Here is a 21,339-nt window from a genome sequence, read left to right on the forward strand (position 1 = left end):
CCCCCCCCCCACAACACACAAGTAGAGAGTACAGGTGTGCACCACCCCAACCCCCCCCCCTCCCCCATACCTGTGGGTTGAAATATACTCTATGTAATGTGTGCTTTTACTTGGGTGGACCTTTTGAAAACCTGAATAAAACCAATTTATGCAGGACATGAGAAATGGGGGAAGTGTAATGAGCAAAATTTAAAAACGTGCAAAGAAATTTGATTACATGGATCGAGGCTATTTGCAGTGATTCTTCTGACAAATGGAGCTACAATTGTCATGAATATTCTCTGGAGCACCCTGGGTTTGTGTTGAACCTTAAGGTTCTATATACTTTTGTTAATGGTCTTGAATGAAACAATTGAAATAAACATTTTATGAGAATCAAAGGTGTATTATGTTTATTTTTTTATAAGCAACACACTGTACAGAACCTTTAAACATTGTGCCTTTGCTCTTTTAAATGAGGTATCCATGAATCCTAAACAAAACCGGAGTTAAGATGTTTCAGAGTGCTTAAACTCTAGTGCTTCCCAACTGTATGGTGATTTCAGAGCGGTGAACTCTCTTATGTTTTGTCACTGATGTTGGATTCTGGCTCTGAGACCATCGCGTCCACCATTCCCTCAGTTCGTCTGGTCCACTTAGTGGAGGATTTGATATTTGATTTGCTGAAACAAGCACATATGGGAATTTGGACTCCAGAGTTGTAACCACCCTTTGTGTTCCAGCGTCTCCACATGATCCATCTGCGGAGATCTGTATTTCTTTGACACTTGTTTGGGCAGGTTTATTCCTATCTGCTTGGATATTTTCTCCAGTGACGTCTTCATGACCTCTTTGCTGCTGGAAGTTTTTCAAGTCCATCACTTGCAGTTTCTGTTTGTACTCTTCCAGCTTAGCTTTGCACTCAGCAGCTTCCTCTTTTATCTGAAGGAATTGCTTCTGAAGGTCTCTCTCAAAGACTTCCTCTGCCTTGAGCTCATTGAGCCAGAACTTGATCTGCTCCTCTTCTTCTGACTGGAGCTCGAAAAGCTCGCTGCTAGCTTGCTGCTGCTCTAGCTCAAGGATTAACTGATCTGTTGACTCAATTTTGTGCTTTAGTTCTTGCAGACTGGCCTGTTGTTGGACAACTCGTCTTCTTAACTCTACAATTTCCTCACTCTCTGTGTCTAGATGGATTGTTTGGACCACTGGATTTAAGGTTTTTAGGTCCTCCTCAGCACCTTTCTGTTCCTCTTCCTCTCGTCTCTCACATACAGCACTCTCATCAGTGCATCTCCCATGGTTCCCAAGACAACTGATCAAAGGCTTATGTGGTGCAACTCTATTTTTGTCTTTTGGCTCCGGCGTCCCAGAGGCCAGGGAACTTTTGGTTGTGTTATCTGAGTGCCCATTTCCTTTTTTGCGCTCCTTGTCTTTCCCCTTATCTCGTCCTGATTGCTGCTTCCCGCCTCTGCCCAAGTTTTCCAACCAACCCCATGCTTCCTCCATTAGCGTTAGTGACTTCCGCTTGGGTCTCTTCGGTTCCTCGGGTGGTGGCTCGGAGTGGAGGCAGAGGCATGACAGTGGTGGGAGGCTCTGGCGGTGTAGGGCGATTGCCCCACTGCCTCTTCGCGCTCTCCCTGTTCCCTCCACTCGCCTCATTTGGGCTTTGGGCTGGTTTGTTTCTTCCTCAAGGGATGGACCGATATGCTTCAAAGTGAGCTGCACCTCCTTAGCTTGCTCACCATATTTTTCCAAGGACTCCAAGAGACGTTCATCCGGAGTCACATTACGTTCAAATTCTTTGAATTTTTCTCTCAGAGTGTATCGGCCAGTGCGACCTAAGAGAGAACAATATTAAAAGTGATATTTTTGGGACAAATACAGATGCTTTTATCCAAAGCAGCTTACAGATGATGAATCAATTCATCTTGAAGAGGAAATATAACACAAGTAGAGCTAGCAATACAAACTTTCAAACATTGTGCAGAATAGTATAATCTAGAATAAGATACTTATTTAATTAAATCAATATTAATATTGATTTGGCTGTTTTAGGATAGTCAGAACATAAATTTTTAATCTAAACATTAACTGTAACTATTTTACCCTTCTTTCATTCCAAAATTGTCCTCTGTGGAACTGTTTTTGTCCATATAATGGAAGCACTGTTGTCCAAAACAACTTGGACTTTAATGGTTTGGATTAAAATATCTTCTGATATGTTCCACAGAATAAATAAAAGTTGGACAGGTTTGAGACCATTTTATTTTTATTTTTTGGGTGAACTGTCCCTTTAAGAGCATTTGACCTTATGAATATTCAGTGGTTTCAGCAAATGCTTGCAGACAAGTTGTATGATTTCTTCATGTACATGTTTTTGACAGTTGTTTCATTAAATAATAAGACATTAACTTACCAAGTGCCCGTGCCAAAGCGATAACCACCTCCTGACATGTTGTTCTGTCAGTGACTCCACAAACTATGCGTTGGACCCCTTCGACATACACCTTTACTTCCATTCTAAAAGAAAAATAAATCATGTGTGTTTCTTTGTCTAGACCTTTCTGTAAGCCTAAAATATCACATTCTCAAAAAAAAAGTCAATGCAATAAAAGGACTTGTTCACTCCATAATAAATATTCACTCCCAAGTTGTATTCACTCAGTAACGAACTACTGATCACTGGTTTATGTAGAAAAAAACTAATATAACCATTCAGCAAGCCAATGTTGTAATATAGCATTTTGAATATAAACAGAATAAATAAATTATATATAATCATATGAGGTTGTATAGATGGTTGAGTTCATAAAATTAGATTCTGATGTACTGTACCTGTCTTGATGTTCAGAAAATTGATGCGTAGTAAAATCCTTGCACTAATATAAGAGGCAGTTCGGTATATGTTGTCCTGGTGTACATGGAAAGGTCTTCTTGTCATCCTTGACTTAGCTGAACAAGTACAAACCCTTCCCTTCAGTAAACATTCAGATCAAGACGGATAACAGTCTTCGGTTGTAGATGTTGGTATGTGTGTTTGTCTGCAGTCCCTAGACATTTGTTTTTTTTTTTGGATGCTAATTATTTTGAATTCGAGTAAACATGTTAACATTTGACTCATACTGGGGCAAAAACAGGGCTTCAGTTACTAAACATACTGTATATTTTCTTGCAATCTATTCTATATCTTAAAAAAAAAAAAAAAATTCCCTTGCAGTCAAATGTTTAAGAAAATATGAGCACAGGCAGTTAAATAATGAATATACTATATGAGCTACTCAATATATCAGTAAATCAGTAGATAAAAAAACAAAACATTTAACTAATTTTATTTTGTAATATGAAATGGTATTTTGATGAACATTTTAAGGAATCTACATATACATATTTTATCCATTTTAAATGTATTTTAATTTATCCAAAATTTCAGAAACATCATAGATTAGACAGAATGGGGATGAGTTATAACTCTAATAAAAATGTTTGTATTTAAACATTTCTACAGGAATGTATTGTGGTTCTCAAATGTACTTGTGGCTTCTGTATTTGTTTCTTTTTAAAGTGGTTCTGTACAACAACAACAACAACAACAACAAAAACACTTTAATCTTTAAAATGAATTATACAAGATACTACAATGCATAATGGAAATTACATACTGGTTACAGGGCCATAGTAGTCTAATAACATTTAGACCAATAGTATTTTGTATAAAAGCAGGCGTGAAGACTTTTAATTTGAAAACCTTTGAGACGGACAAAAAGAAAGGTCAGAAAAGTTACTTCACACATGCATTCAGCTTGAATCGTCCGACGTTGTGTGACAGATAATCATGAAGATTGTAACTTGGAATATAAACGGCATACGAACGTTTAAAAATGGCATCAAGAAAATTTTGGATTCATTCGATGCAGATATAATCTGCGTCCAAGAGACTAAAGTTACCCGTAAGTTATGTGTTTTAAAGAAACGCGGGACTTTGAATCGGTAGATAAAACACATGTGCCCTATTTTTTTAACAATTGAATAACTCATCAGCATACTTTTTTTTCAGGTGACCTGTTGGATGAGAAGACAGCAATTGTTGATGGCTACAATTCATACTTTAGTTTTAGCCGAGGACGAAGTGGATACTCGGGTAAAGCAGCCTACAGAACCATTCAACGACAGTGAAGTGACTTTATATATAAACTGGAATGTTCTTAACACCGGATTCATGTTTTTTTTTAATAAATGTAGCCTTTCATTCACCGTCTGCAATGAGCAACCTGATTTTCTCCATGACCAGGTGTAGCGACCTACTGTAAGGATACCGCTACTCCATTCCTGGCTGAGGAAGGATTGACAGGTCTGTTGGCCAATCAGGGAGAGGCTGTTGGTTGCTATGGTGACCAGGTTGAGTTGTCTAGTGAGGAGCTTCTGGCGCTGGACAATGAAGGAAGGGCTGTCATCACTCAGCATCACTTCATGTACGTTTTGGACATTTACTGGTAAGCCTAACATGTTGTGAATGTTGTTTTCACATATTTGTTTTATTATTCTCAGTGGCAAAGATGGACCACAGAAGCTGACCGTTATCAATGTTTATTGTCCACGAGCTGATCCAGACAAACCTGAGAGAAAACAATACAAGCTCCAGTTTTACCATCTCCTCCAATGCAGAGCTGAAGCCATCTTGAGCTCAGGGAGGTGAGAGAGAGATCTTACAAATAAGAGCTAAGATGTTTATTTGCTTGATTAACCCATTCCTCTGACACTCTTTAGTCACGTGATTGTATTGGGAGATGTTAACACTTCTCACCGACCCATAGACCACTGTGACCCAGATGATGTGGTAAGTCCTTTAACATGTTCCTCCATCATAATTTCAAGATTTCTGTTAACTCCAGTTGGCTACGGGTGACAATTTATAAAAGTAGAAGCAGTAAAAGCAAAAATGGACTGTATAATGCAACACCGTCACAAACACTTATTGACGCTGATTAATACAGTGCAACAGTGCCCAATTTCTTAGTAATGCTAGTTGCGAATGTATTTTGCCCATTCTTTTTTACTTTTTAATCTTTCAATCTTAAAATCCTTAAGAGTTATACCCCATTAACTGAACTAACCAGCAATGAGATAAATCAAGAGGTTACAAATTGTGATTTGAAGTAAAAAAGCATTTGAAAATCAGACCAAAACATAAAAGGGGCTCAATGGTTCAGTGTAATGAACATCTTTAATAAGGGAAAGCACTACAAACCCAAGAAGCTCTGAAAATTGTGAGGTCCACGCAAAGGTATCCAATGGTAAATTAAGTTTTCCTTCATGTTCGGTCTTTTCATTTTATTATGAACTCAAATTCAGGTTAGAATGCCAATTATTATTGGTCCTTCATAGGATAATTTGTCTAGCTGTCTGATTATTCTGTTTAGCTCTTTAATCTTATTGAACTCAATCATTTGCATTTTCATGTCGCTCAGAGATGTCGGATTGGCCCGCTGGCGTACCTCACGGTCACGTACTTGACAGTCTTGGTTTTCACTTATTAGTCAATTACCTCTGTCTAAAATTTTAGATGGCCTCTCCTATGCTTGCTCGTTCTAAAATTACTTTTATTTAGTCCCCATAGATCTGAACACACTTGAATAAACCAACATTATCTCTAGTCAGATGTCACAACCACTACTACAGTATATTTATAAACCGACCAACATTACTTTCCCTGATAGTGGCTTGGGTATAGCCATGCCATGCTTGGTTTCCCATGTACACTTAGCATGAATAATATTACAATAAACATAGGTTAGGCTCATCTTATTTAGGATGGTCGAACAACATCCAGTTGACCTAAATGTAAATTCCCTTCAAGCCCTTACAGTCTAAGTACACAAAGTAATACAAAGTGTTAGCCGGATCTCTAAAAATCCAGTTGGCGTGCTCTGTGCTCCATCTCAACTGGATTTTAATGTTACTAATCTGATGCAGAAATGTGGTTAAAAGGAATCAACAAAATCTAGTAGAGTTAATAATTTTAGATTAAATGGAATCGATTCAAATGTAGCAATTTATTATTATTAAGATCAAATGTATTATGTCAAATACATAGTCAGTTTAAAGATAATCAGTACAAGACACCAGACTCTGAAAAATAAATCTATGAGTAAAAGATGCATAGCTGACTTTAGAAAATACGTAGTATGGACACACTCCACGCTATGGACTCTTCAGGCTACAGAATCGCCTGATCCTCTTGCAAAATTTCCTTAAGTACTGCAGATCAAGACAAACATCCTCCAAATGGAGACAAGAACTAACAATTAGAATTTGGTTTGATTAGGGCCTAGATGTGTTAGCACCATTTGGGCACATATAGTAATTTGCTTGAAATGCACTGGGAAATGACACACCCTCAACAGTAATTAACTTATCTCTAAACTCATGATCTCTATTACCTTTTAGTCTACTTGTAAGATCATGACCATTGTACAAGACGCATAGAGACAGTTCAAAGGATACCAAACATGACTGTAAATAATACTTGCACTGATGTAGAACATTATATTATACTATTGTATTGACCATTCTGGCTGCGCTGAGGGAAGGGAAGGAAGCGAATGAAAAGGAACTAATGCATAGGTGAGAGAGACGTTTCCCAACATATTCTCTCAATGAGATTTGGAAACCGATGTCTGTATGTTAATACACTGGGTGTGTGTATTGTCCGTCTCAGAAGATCAAAGTGAGGTTCTATATCAGAATCAAATAAAAAAAAAGTTGGAGGAAATTTAAAAGTATTGATTTAAAGATGTTGATTAGATGTAGAAAATAATGATTTTGCTGTGGTTTGCTCAACAAACAATGTGGTATGATAGCTTAAACAAAAGCATTTTATGAATTTTTTATTTTTTTGCTAATTTTTTTTTTTCTATAGAACAACAGACATATATAGTGATGAAAGGCCAAATATTAAATGTCATGGATGAATATTTACAGAGTAATCCACTATTTTTTAGAGGGAAATTGCAAGGGGGTAAATCTGACTTCAGAAAGATGGCAGCATCATAATGTTATTTGTACACCAAGCTTAGTAAGTTTGTTAGTAAAAATCTGTTGACTTTAGCAATTACAATTGTTTTGATAGAAGCAAACAAGACCTATTAGTCTATTAATAGACCTATATAAACAGTCCTATTTTCAAAATTACTTATTCTTTAGACTTTCTGATTTAAATACAGTAAGTATTAGCTGTATTCAAAGTGACCAACACCTGGTTTTCAACCCCTAAAAAAATAGGTAAAATATTCAACAATGTGTAAATCGAGCCTCACTGAAATGCCCATATACCTGTGGCTGAACAATATAAGCCTTAATGAAGATGCCAAAAGGAAAGTTTGTTAAGACCCAATATCTAAAAGGACATTAAGCTCTTTAATACTTGAGTTACAGCCATGCAAATTTAGGAGTAAAAACGTGAAAAGTGTAATTTCTCCATTTTTGAATGGTCTCCATTGGCACAATATGCAATAAAGATTTCCAAAGTTCCCTTGTAATTTGCCATTTTGACCCCCCTCTACAAAATAGTGGATTACACAAAAAATATTCATCCATTATATATAATATTTTGGCTTTCATCACTATAAATGTTTTTCTTCAGAAAAAAAAATTCTAAAATTTGAGCCAAGGAAGTTTCTGAAATTTGTTTGATTTGACACTGAAATACCTTTTTATATAATTATATGTGGAACAGTATTTCCAACGGACCAATAAGATTTAATTATGGGTGGAGTCACCCAATGTTAAACACTAGAAATAGAAACTAGGTAACCAAATAAATGTCTTGTTGCAACTGGATTGGACAAAACAAAAATTTACACGGAAGAGTAATTTATTGTTTTATCGCACAAGTTACATACTAGCACAAGTCTGCTCTTATTACTCTTCTGTCATTTAGGATAACTTTGAAGATAATCCAGGGAGGAAGTGGCTGGATCATTTTCTGTTTGGAAAGACAGAAAAGACCGAAAATGGAAATACTGAAGATGACCTCACAGACATCTCCCAGATTCCTGCCTCTGGTGGCAAGTTTGTTGACTCCTTCCGCCATTTCCACCCAAAGCGCTCCAATGCCTTCACGTGCTGGTCCACGCTTACGGGGGCCAGGCAGACCAACTATGGTACACGGATTGACTACATCTTTTCTGACCACTGTCTGGTGAAATCTGTCTTTATGGGCGCAGACATTATGCCGGAGGTTGAGGGATCCGATCATTGCCCTGTATGGGCACAGCTCAGCTGTACTCTCCGGTCTAGTCCCAAGTGCCCACCATTGTGCACACGTCACATGCCAGAGTTCATTGGCAGACAGCAGAAACTCTCACGCTTCTTTGTCAAAGTTTCAGAGAAAGAGAGGTTTTCTAAAGTCTCTGAAGAGAGTCTACCTGGATCACAGGATTCTGGGGAAATCCGGGAAAACCTGAATCCTGTAGGACAGGGAAACAGTTTTGCAAAGAAGAGACCTTCATGTAGAGAAAAAGATGCAAATGCATCCAAAGCCAAAAGAAGCAATCAGATGAAAACTGAAGGCAATGCTAAAGGAAATCTTCTAGCTTTCTTTAAGCCTAAACAAACATCATCGATTTCTTCTATTGTAAACTTGAGCCCGAAACAGACAAAATCCTCTGAGGATAGCCCAGGTAGTGAGAGTGAGGTCAGAAGCTGCCCTAGCGATGTGCAAACTGAGACCAATCTTTCTTTGGTAACCGAGATGGAGACTGAAAATATGGATGAAGTGGAAGCAGAATCGACATCCATAGTCAAGTCAAAGGACTGTAAAAAGGGGCCATGCACTGGTTTTTGGAAAGCGGTTTTGCATGGGCCTCCTCAACCACCACTGTGTAAATCACACAATGAGCCCTGTGTCTTACGGACTGTGAAAAAAGCAGGACCTAATTTAGGCCGGCAGTTTTTTGTATGCGCTCGTCCTCAAGGCCATGCCTCCAATCCTCAGGCCAGGTGTAATTTTTTTGCCTGGGTAGATAAAGGGAAGTAAGATCACACTGCCATCTGTATGTATACAGTACATTTCATGTTTTGATTGTATATTTTTGTTTTATACGTAACACAATTTTAAAGGATAAATAAATAATGTTCTTATGAATTTGGTTTAGTATCATACATTTCTAGCTTCAACATTGTTTGTTTTTCAGACATTCCTTTTTAAAGGTTTAAAATTACCCACATTTTTTTGTTTTTGACCGTTAAAGATAATTTACCAGATAACACATGGGGGTGAATAAAAACCCAATTCTGAACGCTCACCATTGGTATGAAATACAATAAAGCTTATTAAAGTCAGCAGATTTTGCTAATATAAATACCAATCTCTGTAAAAAAAAAAAAAAAAAAATCTTTAGTAAACAAATCAAATATTTTAGCCAGGGAATTTTCTAACATTTGGTTTTGACACTGAATGACACAATACAGAGTTTAAAATTAGTCAGCCGAGCAGGAATTCTTAATATGAAGGTTTTGTTGTTCTGGTAAGTATAAGTGGTTTAAGTGTAAAACATTTGAGAAATAATATTGTGTCTTACAATATCTTGCATTAGTCATTTATTCATATATTTATATTTTTTGCTTTTGCCTTTGTTCATTTTTCCCCAAAATGTATTTAGTGTTCTTTATTGTTTTGTCTTTCTCCTATTTGCTCTTTTCACTTATGCTTATCTCTTTAGTTCTATTTCAGTTTGCCCTTTTCTTTAATTTCTTTAAATCTTTATTTTCCGTTTCATTACTTAATTTATTCATTCATTATTCAGCCCTTTTGCTCTGCCTCGTTTAGTTCTCTCCCTTTTTCTCATTACATTTTTTCTCCTTTCTCTCTTTTGTCTTTTGCATTCGTTTCTCCTTGAGCTTTCCTTCTTTTTTTCTTCCTTCCTTTTACGGTTCAGAGGGCCCAGGTTGTCTTTTATTTTGATAAACGTATTTCCGGTTTGAGTATTACATCCTGTGAAGGGAGATGCATTCAAGTGACTTAAATTTAACGATGCGCTGACCAAAACATAGACAAAAGGTATTTCTTGAGGTGTAATGCCTACAGATATTCATGATGGAGAGGTAAGTTTATCAACTGAGTCTTCGTTTTAACAACCGTGTGTGTTCGTGTTCGATCGTGCAAGCTTGTCCAAAATGGCGAATATTTTGGTGACTTCTTGTCGCGAGCGTTTGTTACCTCAGAAAACGTGCAAAACTGAACACATTGGAAAAATAAATCAATAAAAACTCGATTGTCCTTATTCAAAGATGCACGTAATTGATGTGATAAATATCCAGAAGATGTTTAATGTCTACAGTGTTACAGTTGACGAAGTACGTCGTGTTTCTTCCATTTAATCTTCATCTTTTTATTATTATCATTAATTGAAATCATGCATTCATATGGTCAACATAGAGAATTCTACAGGTAAACATTTTTTAAATAATATAAACCATAAGCGTAAATTATTCACAAATTTGAGATCTGTAAGATTTTTAAAAATGTTTTTGGAATAAGTATTATGATCTACAATCCTGTATTTATTTGATGATAATAATAATACAGTAGAAACAGTAATACTGTATTCATCCAATATAAAAATAACGGTTTCATATTTTATTGTAAATCATTCCCAGCAGTTACTCCAGTCTTCAGTGTTGCATGATCATTCAGAATCATTCTAATATGATAATCTGGTGCTCAAGAAACATTTCTTATCATTATCAAAGTTGAAATTGAATTTTTAGGTAACTGTTTAACTGTGTGTGTGTGTAAAACAAATTGTCTTCATCTTTTAGTGGAACGGGAGTCTATTACCAAGCAATGCCTGCAGTGGGACCCGATGGGAAAAACGTCATGAAGTTAATTCCTGTCCAGAAAGTAAATGGACAGTTTTATCAAACACAATTTAGTACTGAAAGAGACAGTCTTGATGTACAACTGAAAGCCTATGCAAAACCAGTTAATCCATCTGCTGCTGCTTCAAATCAAACACCGATCCGGCTTCCCTCCCTTCAGCCCTTATCAGATGGACGGTATGTCCTAAAATCCCTTCCGCAGGTCAGAACTGTGTCTAACGCTGTCAAAACTCAACATGGTGGAACTAATGACCCCATTATTTACAATCCAAAGCCTGTGCATGCAACACTTTCAACACAATCACTTTCCCAGTATTCAGTCCAGTTACCTCCTCAGCCCAATGGACAGGGCATGGTGGCAGTCCAAGCGCTGCCTGTTACCGTTAAATCACCTGTTCTCCCAAACGGTCATTTCCTGCAGATCCCTCCAAATGCGAAAGTTAGGACTCTGCCAGCCACTGCGCTCCCACAATCCATCAAATGCAGGATAATGAACTCTGTGAGTAGTAACACCGGTAACCTCCAAAAGGGTCCACCAACGGTTGTGCTTGTTTCCCCTGTGAACTCTGTTAAGCTAAATCCTGACCAGCAAGTCGTTTCGGTTACAAAGCCAAGTCAAATACAGAAGACCTTGTTACAGAATCCCCCTACAAATTTGCAAACACCTGTTTGCGTTCCTAAAACAAATGAAGTGAACCCTCCTTTAAAATGGGTCGTCCAGGAGGGAACAGGTGCATGCGCTCCTTGCCTTGTACCTGTAATGACACCGAATGTCAGCACTGACAACATAAAAGCAGTCAAGCATGTCAACTCAGTTGGGACGGCAAATGAAATTGTGCCAAGCAAACCCACACCACCTCAGACCAGCCAAGAAAAGATCACCCCAGGCAAAGACCATGCCCTGGTCATGTGTAATGGGAAAGTCTACTTTGTGGCCAAGAAAAATTCAGAGATCGCCAAGGATGTGATGATCAGCGAAGGTGGGAAAAGAGGGGTTGTCAGCATCTCTCCTGCCCTGCCTGCCAGCTCCGCTCTGGGGACAAACTCTTCTAACCAAGACCCAAAAAGAAATGTAAGTGAAATTATTGATCTCTGTGATGATGATGAGGAAACGTCCACGCGTCTGGGAGGTGCCCAGGGAAATTTGCCTACCCCGAGTCAAACTGAGGTGGATGAGAGCGATGAAGACTCTAATGTAATATTTGTGTCATACATTCCACCCAAGTCTGAGACACGTGCTGGTAAGAAAGGGGAGAAAGCTGCCTCTCAGAACAAATCGGAGGATGTTCAACACGCACAGACGAACACAAAACCTGTCTCACAGAACGAAGGGGAAAAACCGGCACATGCAGAAATTGAAAAAGATGGTGGTCCAAATAATCCTTCGGCCAAAATGAGTGATAAAATGGATGAGCAGATCGAGGGAAATGAAAGAGATGAAAGCAACTTGACCCGTCTTTCTGAAAACGTGAATATGGAGGCAGATAAAGACTTGGAGAGGGTCCAGAGTCCACCTGAGACGAGATGTCAAGATGATGCAGCTCTCGCTGAAACTGCCAGTGTTTTGGAAGCACCCCAGAATGCCTGTGTTCAAGCCACTTATGATACTGAAAAAGTAATATACCAAATTTAAACATCATATTTTTAGTAATAAGTTAGAAATAACATCTTTCAATAGGCTGACATTTAATGCAGTCTTCTCTCTTCTGTCGCAGGCCTATGAAAATCCAGCCTCTGATCAACAACTGAGTCAACCCAAGACTGACAATGAGCTAAGAAAAGAATTTGGCATCACCTCTTATGTACAAATTTGCTTGCAAAGACCAAAGCCGACCGTGAAGCCAGATCGTCTGACAGAGAAACTTATCATAAACAAACGCACATTAGATGGCCTTCGTAAAGTGATCCAGGAGTCAAAGTTGCAGTCAAAAATACAGCAAATGATGCAGGCAAGTTACATTATTAATGTATCCAAATTGTGTTGTAACGTACCGTGGATGTACACATTTCCTACATCAGTGTTTATCAGATGCTATTTTAATACATTTCCAAATCACTGTTATGTTTAACTTAAACTTTTTTTTTTTAAATTAAAATAAAGCTGTATTGAATGCAAATATAAATATTAGTTCAAAATATTGAACCTAAATTATAAATAAAGCTGGACAGACACAACTACAAAAAAATAATTTAAAAATAAAATGTTTGAAATGTAAAAAAAAGAAGAAAAAACGCTAATTAAAAATTGTAATCCATGTTATAATACTATATATATATATATATATATATATATATATATATATATATATATATATATATTTGAACTATTTTAGTACTATTTATATTGTAAATATTTAATGACCTAAATAGCTTTAGCTTTTTTGTATGCTAACATGCTTCTCTCTTTCCTAGCTGAAAATTATAACTTAATTGATGGGACAAGCTATTTAAATTTTTTTTTTTAAATAAAATAAAAATTATCACGTCAACCATTTTTTTTTCACTTGTTTTGGAGGAGTTACGACTGTAGGAGTAACAGCATTGATTCATTTCATGACACTTTGTTCAATTGCTAGGTTCCCTACACAAAAATGGAGGAGGATGAAGGCGTTGCAGTCAAAAGAAAAAAGCTGGAGCAGGATGGGAGTCAAGATAATCCAAACATTTCACCTGCTTCTAAATGTTCAGTTGTTCCCACTGAAAGCAGTCTAGCTCGTCAAGAAGAGGTTTGTTCACCAACAGAATCTACAGTTGATAAAGTTCTTATGCAATCTGAAATGCCAGCAGATTGTACTGGCAACACGTGCTGTTTTACTCCTTTAACTGAACAAAATGCAAAACAGACTTCTAGTCATACCCTATCCCCTTCCTCTCAGAGGAAGACCTCACCACGCTCTAAAAAAGTTAAGGTGTGCACGGCCTGTCCTTGCGGGACTGTTTTGGGGGCTGCAGAAGCCACTTCATCCCTCCATTCACAAGAACGAGCGAATCCATGTACTGCTGATGAGTCACACAAAGGGACAAGAGAAAAATGCTCAAGTATAACCCCAGAAGAGAGTCGCCAACTTCAGAATTGCCAATTAAAAAATCAAGATCCTGTTAAGAAAGCAGGGAAAACCCCATCAAAAAATCCACTTGAAAACAAAACTCCATTAGAAGGCTGTACTAGTGAAACATCACATGACATCTCACCTAATAGTTCAGTGAATATTACATCAGGTGCAGCATCAGACAACCCCAGCATCTCATTCTCCAATAAACAGCATGGTCCCCAAACAGACACATTTCCAACACAGTCACTGTACACATTGGAGACGCTGGATGCTGAGGAGATAAAACGGCGTGAGAGAATCGAACGTTTGAAGGATCTCCTGAAGGCGAAGGAGGCTGCGCTGGAGCGGATGCAGAGTATGAACATTTAGTCATGTCTGTATGCTGCATGATAGACTGAATATGACTGGGAGAACCACCAAGAAATTTCCAAGAACAAATGTACACAGTTCGTACACAATGTTTATTTACTAACTGTTTTACCTTTTTAAAGTTTACCAGATCTCAGTGTCATATTTTTTATTCGGTCTTTGGCTTCCTAAGCATTTTGTGGTGTTTGTCTTATTTATAGTTGTTTTTAGTACGTTTAAGCATTTTATCATTTTTTATACCTTTGTATAATTTATGTGCCTTTATCAGGACTTTGTTTTCTGTAGTTCAATTTGTGGTGTAACAGCCTCATTTCATAAAAAAAAATATATAAAAAAATGTAATTAATAATTCAATGTAGTTTTGGGAACCTTGTTTGCATTTTGAGGTACATTTTGAACTCAAGAACACTGTAAATAATTTTAACATACTGGTTGAATTGCTACATTTTTATAGTCATACATGCCTATTAAACTTAATGAAAATGTTGCTTGTTATCTTGCTAAACTTCAATTTTATGAGTTTTCATGGTTCAGATTTCTTAGAATTGTTTCGTTCAGAATTGTAGTTGTTTACTTTTTAAATTCTTAACCTCTTGTTCAGTTGTCATGCTGCTTGTAACAAAAACATACTGGAGTGTTGCCAGATTCTTGGTGCAGATGATTTGAAAATGTATGTCAGACACTGGATTTGCCATTAACCTTTTATTCGTAGTTATAACAGCACAATTTGTGATGAAACAAAGGTCCTGTTGTGTTATAAGTAATGGTGCTTTTAAATTAAAATCAACTGGAACCAGAGCTGGATATTAAAGGATTACATGTAATCTGGATTACGTGATCAGATTCCAAAACCCAAGTACTTGTAATTAGAGTAAACTACTTTTGAAAATACTCGTAATCAGACTAGGTAATTTTTTATGGATTACATGATTACATTTTATTTAGACAATAGTTGTTCACAATTAATTTATTCTCCTAAATTTCTTTTTTTTGTCTGTTTCAAAATTTGTGTTTGCAATGTAGCTTTTTTTTTTTTTTTTTTTTTTTATTGATACATTCATATGCACTTCTAGTGTTTCATTAGATTCAATATTTAACCTGCCAGTGATATTGCTGTGAATTTCATGTTTCAATATTGGTTTTTGTAGTGTAGCTGTTTTCTAAATTTACTTAATTCTAAGTAATTATAAGTTTTATTCAGTGTTACTAGCAAACACTAACAGCGAGGTAATGTGTAATCTAAGAGATTATATTACTGACTACAAATTTTGTCATGTAATCTTTAATCAGTAACTGATTACAATTCATAAGTAATCTACCCAGCTCTGACTGTAACTGTGGTGGCTGCCCTATAGCATAAATAAACTATGAAGGAAAATGTTCAGGTGCCAGTCAGGTTTAAACCATGACTAATTTTTTATTAAACCAGGATGGCAAAATAAAACATGAAATCACATAGGCAGTCAATAATACTTTACAAAAGGGAAGATTAATACCACAATTACCATGGCATGAGAAAACAATAAATAAAAACTAGTTTGAGCAATAAGAAAATGAAAAAAATCGGTAGATGGGGGAAAAAATGTCAAAGTAAGTTTCGGTTTGAGGTCCACGTAAGAAATTGCGTCACAGTCATGACGAAACCTGGAGAGTGTAGCGGGATTTCAGACACCTGGACAGGTGGATGAGCAGCCCATATTGTCTTCAGAACGAGTTTAAGTGCAGACGATCTGGCGGTACCCCGTTTAAAAGTGATTTGGAAACTTCACAACGCACCAGACACCACTCGCATAAAAAGCAAACGTTTGAACAAGCAGCCGTCTCTACTTCGCAAGGTTCTCCAAACAATCACTTCCACAATACTGCACACTCGCAGTTTACGCGATGACTTTCAGGTATGACTCACTTCCTTATATCATTTTCCTTCCGCTGATAATTTAAATGCTCAAGCCCAGACACGCAAAGGGGGAGAAAAAAAAGTAAACTGAAAGGATGTTGTGGACCACGTTTCATCACCAAAAAGTTACTGAAACACCTGTTGATGAACAAGGATTTCAGAATCTGTTTCCAATCTTGTCAATCTTAGTACAATTAAATGAAATGTCTTCTGTTTCACAATTTATTTAACATCCGTTCATTTTGCATTTCAAGTGACCAGATTGGGGGAACTGTTTTGGTGGTCAGGCAAACATACAATAGAAGGTGGTTTTATTTAGAGTGATCGTTTGAGGTTTTTCTAAAGGCACACTTGTTATTTATGTTTATGAAGCATACATGCAAAAGCAATAGTTTCTGAAAGTAATGCCACTGTATAACTGTGGTAGTCGCAGCCAACAATGTTAAATGAGTATGTCCAATAACAAATGGATAAAATGTTGTGAAATAAAATACACTCTTTATAACTTATTCATAGAAATAAAGATGATTGCATATGGTCTTAAAGTAATTAAGCTTTATTTCCAAGTGTTTATACGGTCTCTCCAAACAAGATGCATTGTAAACAATTATTTGTATGCAATATAGTGTGCAATATTGTAAAAGCTTGCATTGTAATAGTTATTGAACACTCATATCAGTTTTTGCTAATGATCTGATATATGTGCTCTTTAATATTTTCTTGACTAATATTACATGCATTATAACATATCGTGTCGGGTGTGCAATAGACACTCATCAGCAATACTGTGCTGGTTATTACAGACAACAGCCAAAGTAATGATCAAGTTTAGCTGTCAGTCAAAAGGCTTGGCGTCCTCTTTTGGTGGAGAACAGCAATATGACAACTTCAACACCTCCGTGGTTTCAGCGCTGGCTAGCTGTTTAGAATCCTGTGAATAATCCAGGCATTCATATAGATTAGTGGTATAGACCTCTCATCAGAATTCTTTCATATAGATCAATCCAGAAAATAACTCAAAGAAATCTAAAACTGAAATGAATTAATGGCATGGTAGTCTCAACAAACTATTGCATGTATATCAGCATTTCAGAATGTGGCTACACAAAATGATGCTACCTTTTAAAGGGGTCATATGATGCGATTTCAAAAGCGCTTGGTGCATGAAGAAGATCTTTAAAGTTGTGAGGACTAAAGTTCTCAAATCCAAACAGATATTTGTACCTCTTTCTCAAAATATCTCTTTATCAAAGTTAAGACTCTGCCACGCGCCCCAAAACAGCTCATTCAAACACGCCCCCACATGTCTACATCACTATTTGGAAACATTTGCATAATGCTGCCAAAATGTTCACACAAAGGAAGAAGCTGTGGTTTCAGTAACAGCAACACCCCCTTAGTGTTGAATCAGTCATGTCAGGGAGGTGCTGTGTGGTTCTAGGTGAAAGCAAAAGCACTATATTTGGACTATGGAAAGTAGATGCATTTAGTAATCCTTACTTACAATACAACAGCAACACATTTTATAGATGACCGTCTGTGAACATATGAGAGGAGGTTATTCTGACTTTGCTACGACAATCTGGCACTTCTGAATCAGCTACTGTATGTATGTTTTGTTATTAGTTTAAGTATTTTCTATTGAATGTGGAATATGGAGTTTTGTGCACTGTGTGTATGTGCGTGCAAGAGCGTGTGTGTGTGTGATTGTTTGAGAGAGAGAGAGGGCCACACAGTGGAGTCAATAACCAAGCTGTCTAAACCGTCCGTGGTTTGTGTACTGCAAACACATAAGCTTCATCACTGTGTCTGTCACAGGACTCTGTTCCCCTTTTGTGCTTGAACTGATGGTAAAACTAAGGACATTTTAACTGTCTTTACATTTATTTTGAAAGATGAAGCAAACGGTTATGGAAAGGGGCGTTACATTTCCGACGAGTGCTTGCGGTGATCTACCAATCACAATGCACTGGGTCAGACTGCTCTTGTCAAAAGGAGGGACTTTGTAGAAAACTATGCGTTTGAGAGAGGCAGGGCATAGAGGACCTAAAATAATGTACAGTATTTGAAAAATAATGTGTTTTTTTTAACATTAAAATGTCAACATATTATGTTACAACAAATAAACAAAATAACGATGTTTAAAAAAAGCATCATATGACCCCTTTGTACTTTGTTTACAATGAAAAACAATGTGTACAATGTACTTTTTCAAATCAGGTCAATTAAATTAACCACACAGGGTTATAAGGTCACAATTTTTTTTTTAGAAGTTCATAGATATATTTTAAATGACAAAAGGCTTCTGCTACAAAAAAAGAAAAGAAAAAGGTTTGGAATCGGCCACAAATTAAGTTTACAAAAAAAAGATGTGTCTACTTACCTTTTATTGGCTTTCTGAACCTAAGAGAAATCTGTAGAAATCTTCTAAGGTAGTTAAAATTAAATCTACAAGACCATTTCTTTCCTTTGGCTTCTGTTCACATGTGACATCTTTCACAGGACTGCCACATTCTTTCAGAATCTCATTTCTGGCTGCACAGCTTAAAAAAAAAAGACAATACTGAATGAATAACAGAAATTCAAATCAGACATAGTACCAATTAAAACTTCACTTACTCTCTCCATTTGGTGCAGTTCAGCCCTGATGGAGAATAAAACCCATGAGCACAGTCCACACATTCTGTATCTGATGCCTTCGTCCCTGCAAGCAGAAACATAGACCAAAAATATCAGGGTTACACCTTAAAATGTTTGAAGACTTAAATGTTACAGACTGCTAAATTGAGAAACACTACCTGGTGTTTTTGTTTCTTGTCCTGGTCTGCAAACTCTGTGTATTTGAGCTCGACGGCACTGTGAATCTGAGTAATCAATGCAGTAATATCCATCAAGCACATCACACACAGTGTCTTTTATTGTAGTGCATTTACTCTGGATGTAAAGGCCTTGACCTAAAAAAAGCACATTTAGCAACACGTTAACATAGGCAATCAGGCAATATTACAAATTCTGAAGCTAAAAGAAACACGCAAAAAAAATATAAACATACTTTTAGCACAGTTTTTGCATGTGAAGCACCGATGAAGACCATTGGGTTGACTCATGAATGTTCCTGGAGGGCAGGGTTTGCATGTGGTACTCATATAACCAGTACAGTCACGGTGTACTACTGTTCCTACAAACAAATATTAACACACAGCTCTAAGGTGACCAAGCAATTCAAGGATCTTCTAGAAAAATTCAAACATTATGAGTCCGTGATGATGTTGATGTTCATAGATATTCATGTCATTTCATAAGTTCTCCATTGTTGTACAGTTGAGGGTGGGTTAGGAGTTATACATGAATGCTTCTGGAGTGCAGGGATTGCCTGTAGCGGCAAAAACAGCAAAGCAGCCTGTTGACCACTAACCACACAAACAACACACTGACAATGACCATACAAAACTAAGATGATTTGCTGTACTTTTTGAATTCTTAGAACTATTTGGAAAGGCGACAAATAAAACTAATTAATCAATAGTCTCCTAAAAAATATAAGGGATTTTCAATAGTTTGTTCTAAATAAACAGACACCTAAAGAGATGCACACTGTTGCTATGAGCAAGATGGTAAACTGCAAATGATTTTCATATAGTGCTGTACAGAGCCTTGTATTGTAATATTTATTATTAAAATACTATTTTGATAATAATTCCAGGTATATGTATTATTCAATAACCTGCATTATTACATAAAGAAATACATTTTGTCTTCTTGTGGTGAATGACATCAGCAGCAGTGTGCAGCAGATACATCCAGCGATTTTTATAAATCTTCTGCTTGAAAATAGCAGATGTGGCCCCAATTTCATAATTTCTGTTTCCTATCCCACCATTGGGATATGGTGTAGGTGGGAGAAAAGGTGAAAAAAATAAATATTTTCTTTATTATCTCTTATCATATTTACATGCATGAAGTTCATGAATAAGCCTACCTACGTTGCACATTGGACAACATTCTCCCAAAGCAGTTCTGTATTCACTTGGATCACAAGTACTTCCGATTGAGAGAAAAGGATAAAAAACTGTAAAGACACAAAATAAACAGCACTGAACCTGTAAACTCTTAATAGGTCAAACGTTTTCCCGCTCAGTGTTTATTTAATGACAGTCACAGAGCACTATCACACGATTAGTTACTGCTACAATCGCCATTTCTTCGATAGTTGCATGTTTAATCAGGTGACGTGATTTCTGCTGCAGAACTTTCCTTTATAATCATATGATTTTCTTGATCACGACACCATGTCAGTAACTTACCTACTGCGTAAAAATAAAGAGTCGCCCTCATGTTCGCTGCTTGTTGGGTCTTGCGAAATTCTGCTTCTTCTTCTTGTTGGCGATTGGTAAACATTACTTTTGGTTCATTACCGCCACCACCAGAAAGAAGAAAAATTTAAAATAAAACAATTTTATATATATATCTGGACAATGCGTCCCCTTGGAATTATACGGTTCTATCTGCGTTCTGAGCAGTTTTGAGATATTGAGCTTCAAAGTTTTTGCATTACATATAGGAAAATTTATATGGGGAACAAGTTTCTTTCAAACATGAAAATAACAGGGACCCTAAATGTATTCTAAATATACAATATAGAATCCTCTCAAATTTGTAAATGGGGATTTTTGGAATGGGTCAAATGCAGATAGAACCTTCTAATTCTAAAAAAAAAACACTTTTCACTTAGAATTATAAGGTTCTATCTGCCAAAACATTATTTGAACATTAAATATAAACTTAATGTTGTAACAATGTCTCAACATGTGTTAGAAAGTAAAATTGTATCCTTTCTATGACATTTATTTTATATTTTTAGCACTTCCATGTATTTAGGACATTTCAAATTAAGCAAGGTAGGTCTAAATATTTTGTCCAATGCAGATGTAAATTTTTAGTAACAATTTGGTGGGTAATTAAACACATTATTGCAGAAGTTGTTACTTTAATCTTTCTTTTGTTTAGACAGAAAGAAACTACAGTAATGCATCTGAGCAGGACTTTATTCCACCTAGAGTGGGCCAGGTAAAATGGCTTTCTCTCTAGACATCAGTATGGCTGAAATAACATGCTAATGTTTATTGTTGTAATTAAGACCCAATCAATTAAATTGTTGACTAT

At 36.6% G+C, this 21,339-nt stretch overlaps 4 protein-coding genes across 6 annotated transcripts; 2 read left to right on the forward strand and 2 right to left on the reverse strand.

Annotated features, from left to right (window-relative positions):
- Positions 1 to 377: 377 nt before the first annotated feature.
- LOC113073435 (ras association domain-containing protein 8-like) lies at positions 378 to 2,934 on the reverse strand. Its single transcript, XM_026246313.1, has 3 exons — positions 2,815 to 2,934; positions 2,396 to 2,499; positions 378 to 1,817 (listed from the first exon to the last, which is right to left on the reverse strand). The coding sequence occupies exons 2-3, from the start codon at positions 2,496 to 2,498 to the stop codon at positions 508 to 510; spliced, it is 1,413 nt and encodes a 470-aa protein (XP_026102098.1). The 5' UTR covers position 2,499; positions 2,815 to 2,934; the 3' UTR covers positions 378 to 507.
- A 775-nt stretch (positions 2,935 to 3,709) lies between these two features.
- Positions 3,710 to 9,066, forward strand: LOC113073437 (DNA-(apurinic or apyrimidinic site) lyase 2). Its single transcript, XM_026246315.1, has 6 exons — positions 3,710 to 3,926; positions 4,034 to 4,117; positions 4,268 to 4,448; positions 4,525 to 4,668; positions 4,744 to 4,813; positions 7,916 to 9,066. The coding sequence occupies exons 1-6, from the start codon at positions 3,812 to 3,814 to the stop codon at positions 9,011 to 9,013; spliced, it is 1,692 nt and encodes a 563-aa protein (XP_026102100.1). The 5' UTR covers positions 3,710 to 3,811; the 3' UTR covers positions 9,014 to 9,066.
- An 840-nt stretch (positions 9,067 to 9,906) lies between these two features.
- Positions 9,907 to 14,772, forward strand: LOC113073438 (uncharacterized). Its single transcript, XM_026246317.1, has 4 exons — positions 9,907 to 10,080; positions 10,798 to 12,472; positions 12,573 to 12,806; positions 13,434 to 14,772. Exons 1-4 carry the CDS (start codon positions 10,070 to 10,072, stop codon positions 14,277 to 14,279), a joined length of 2,766 nt encoding a protein of 921 aa, XP_026102102.1. The 5' UTR covers positions 9,907 to 10,069; the 3' UTR covers positions 14,280 to 14,772.
- A 1,937-nt stretch (positions 14,773 to 16,709) lies between these two features.
- Positions 16,710 to 20,613, reverse strand: LOC113073442 (tumor necrosis factor receptor superfamily member 14-like). 3 transcript variants are annotated; one of them, XM_026246334.1, is made up of 8 exons: positions 20,481 to 20,613; positions 20,160 to 20,245; positions 19,901 to 20,044; positions 19,229 to 19,354; positions 18,975 to 19,130; positions 18,796 to 18,880; positions 18,563 to 18,719; positions 16,710 to 17,109 (listed from the first exon to the last, which is right to left on the reverse strand). In XM_026246334.1, the coding sequence occupies exons 2-7, from the start codon at positions 20,176 to 20,178 to the stop codon at positions 18,563 to 18,565; spliced, it is 687 nt and encodes a 228-aa protein (XP_026102119.1). In that variant the 5' UTR covers positions 20,179 to 20,245; positions 20,481 to 20,613; the 3' UTR covers positions 16,710 to 17,109. The 3 variants fall into 3 exon arrangements, with proteins under 3 accessions (XP_026102119.1, XP_026102117.1, XP_026102118.1); XM_026246332.1 differs by lacking the exon at positions 19,901 to 20,044 and having other exon boundaries at positions 20,156 to 20,245; positions 20,481 to 20,559; XM_026246333.1 differs by lacking the exon at positions 19,901 to 20,044 and having other exon boundaries at positions 16,710 to 17,107; positions 18,560 to 18,719; positions 20,156 to 20,245; positions 20,481 to 20,559.
- Positions 20,614 to 21,339: the final 726 nt, after the last annotated feature.

Source organism: Carassius auratus, unplaced genomic scaffold (assembly GCF_003368295.1).
Source record: "Carassius auratus strain Wakin unplaced genomic scaffold, ASM336829v1 scaf_tig00012155, whole genome shotgun sequence".
Taxonomy (NCBI): domain Eukaryota; kingdom Metazoa; phylum Chordata; class Actinopteri; order Cypriniformes; family Cyprinidae; genus Carassius; species Carassius auratus.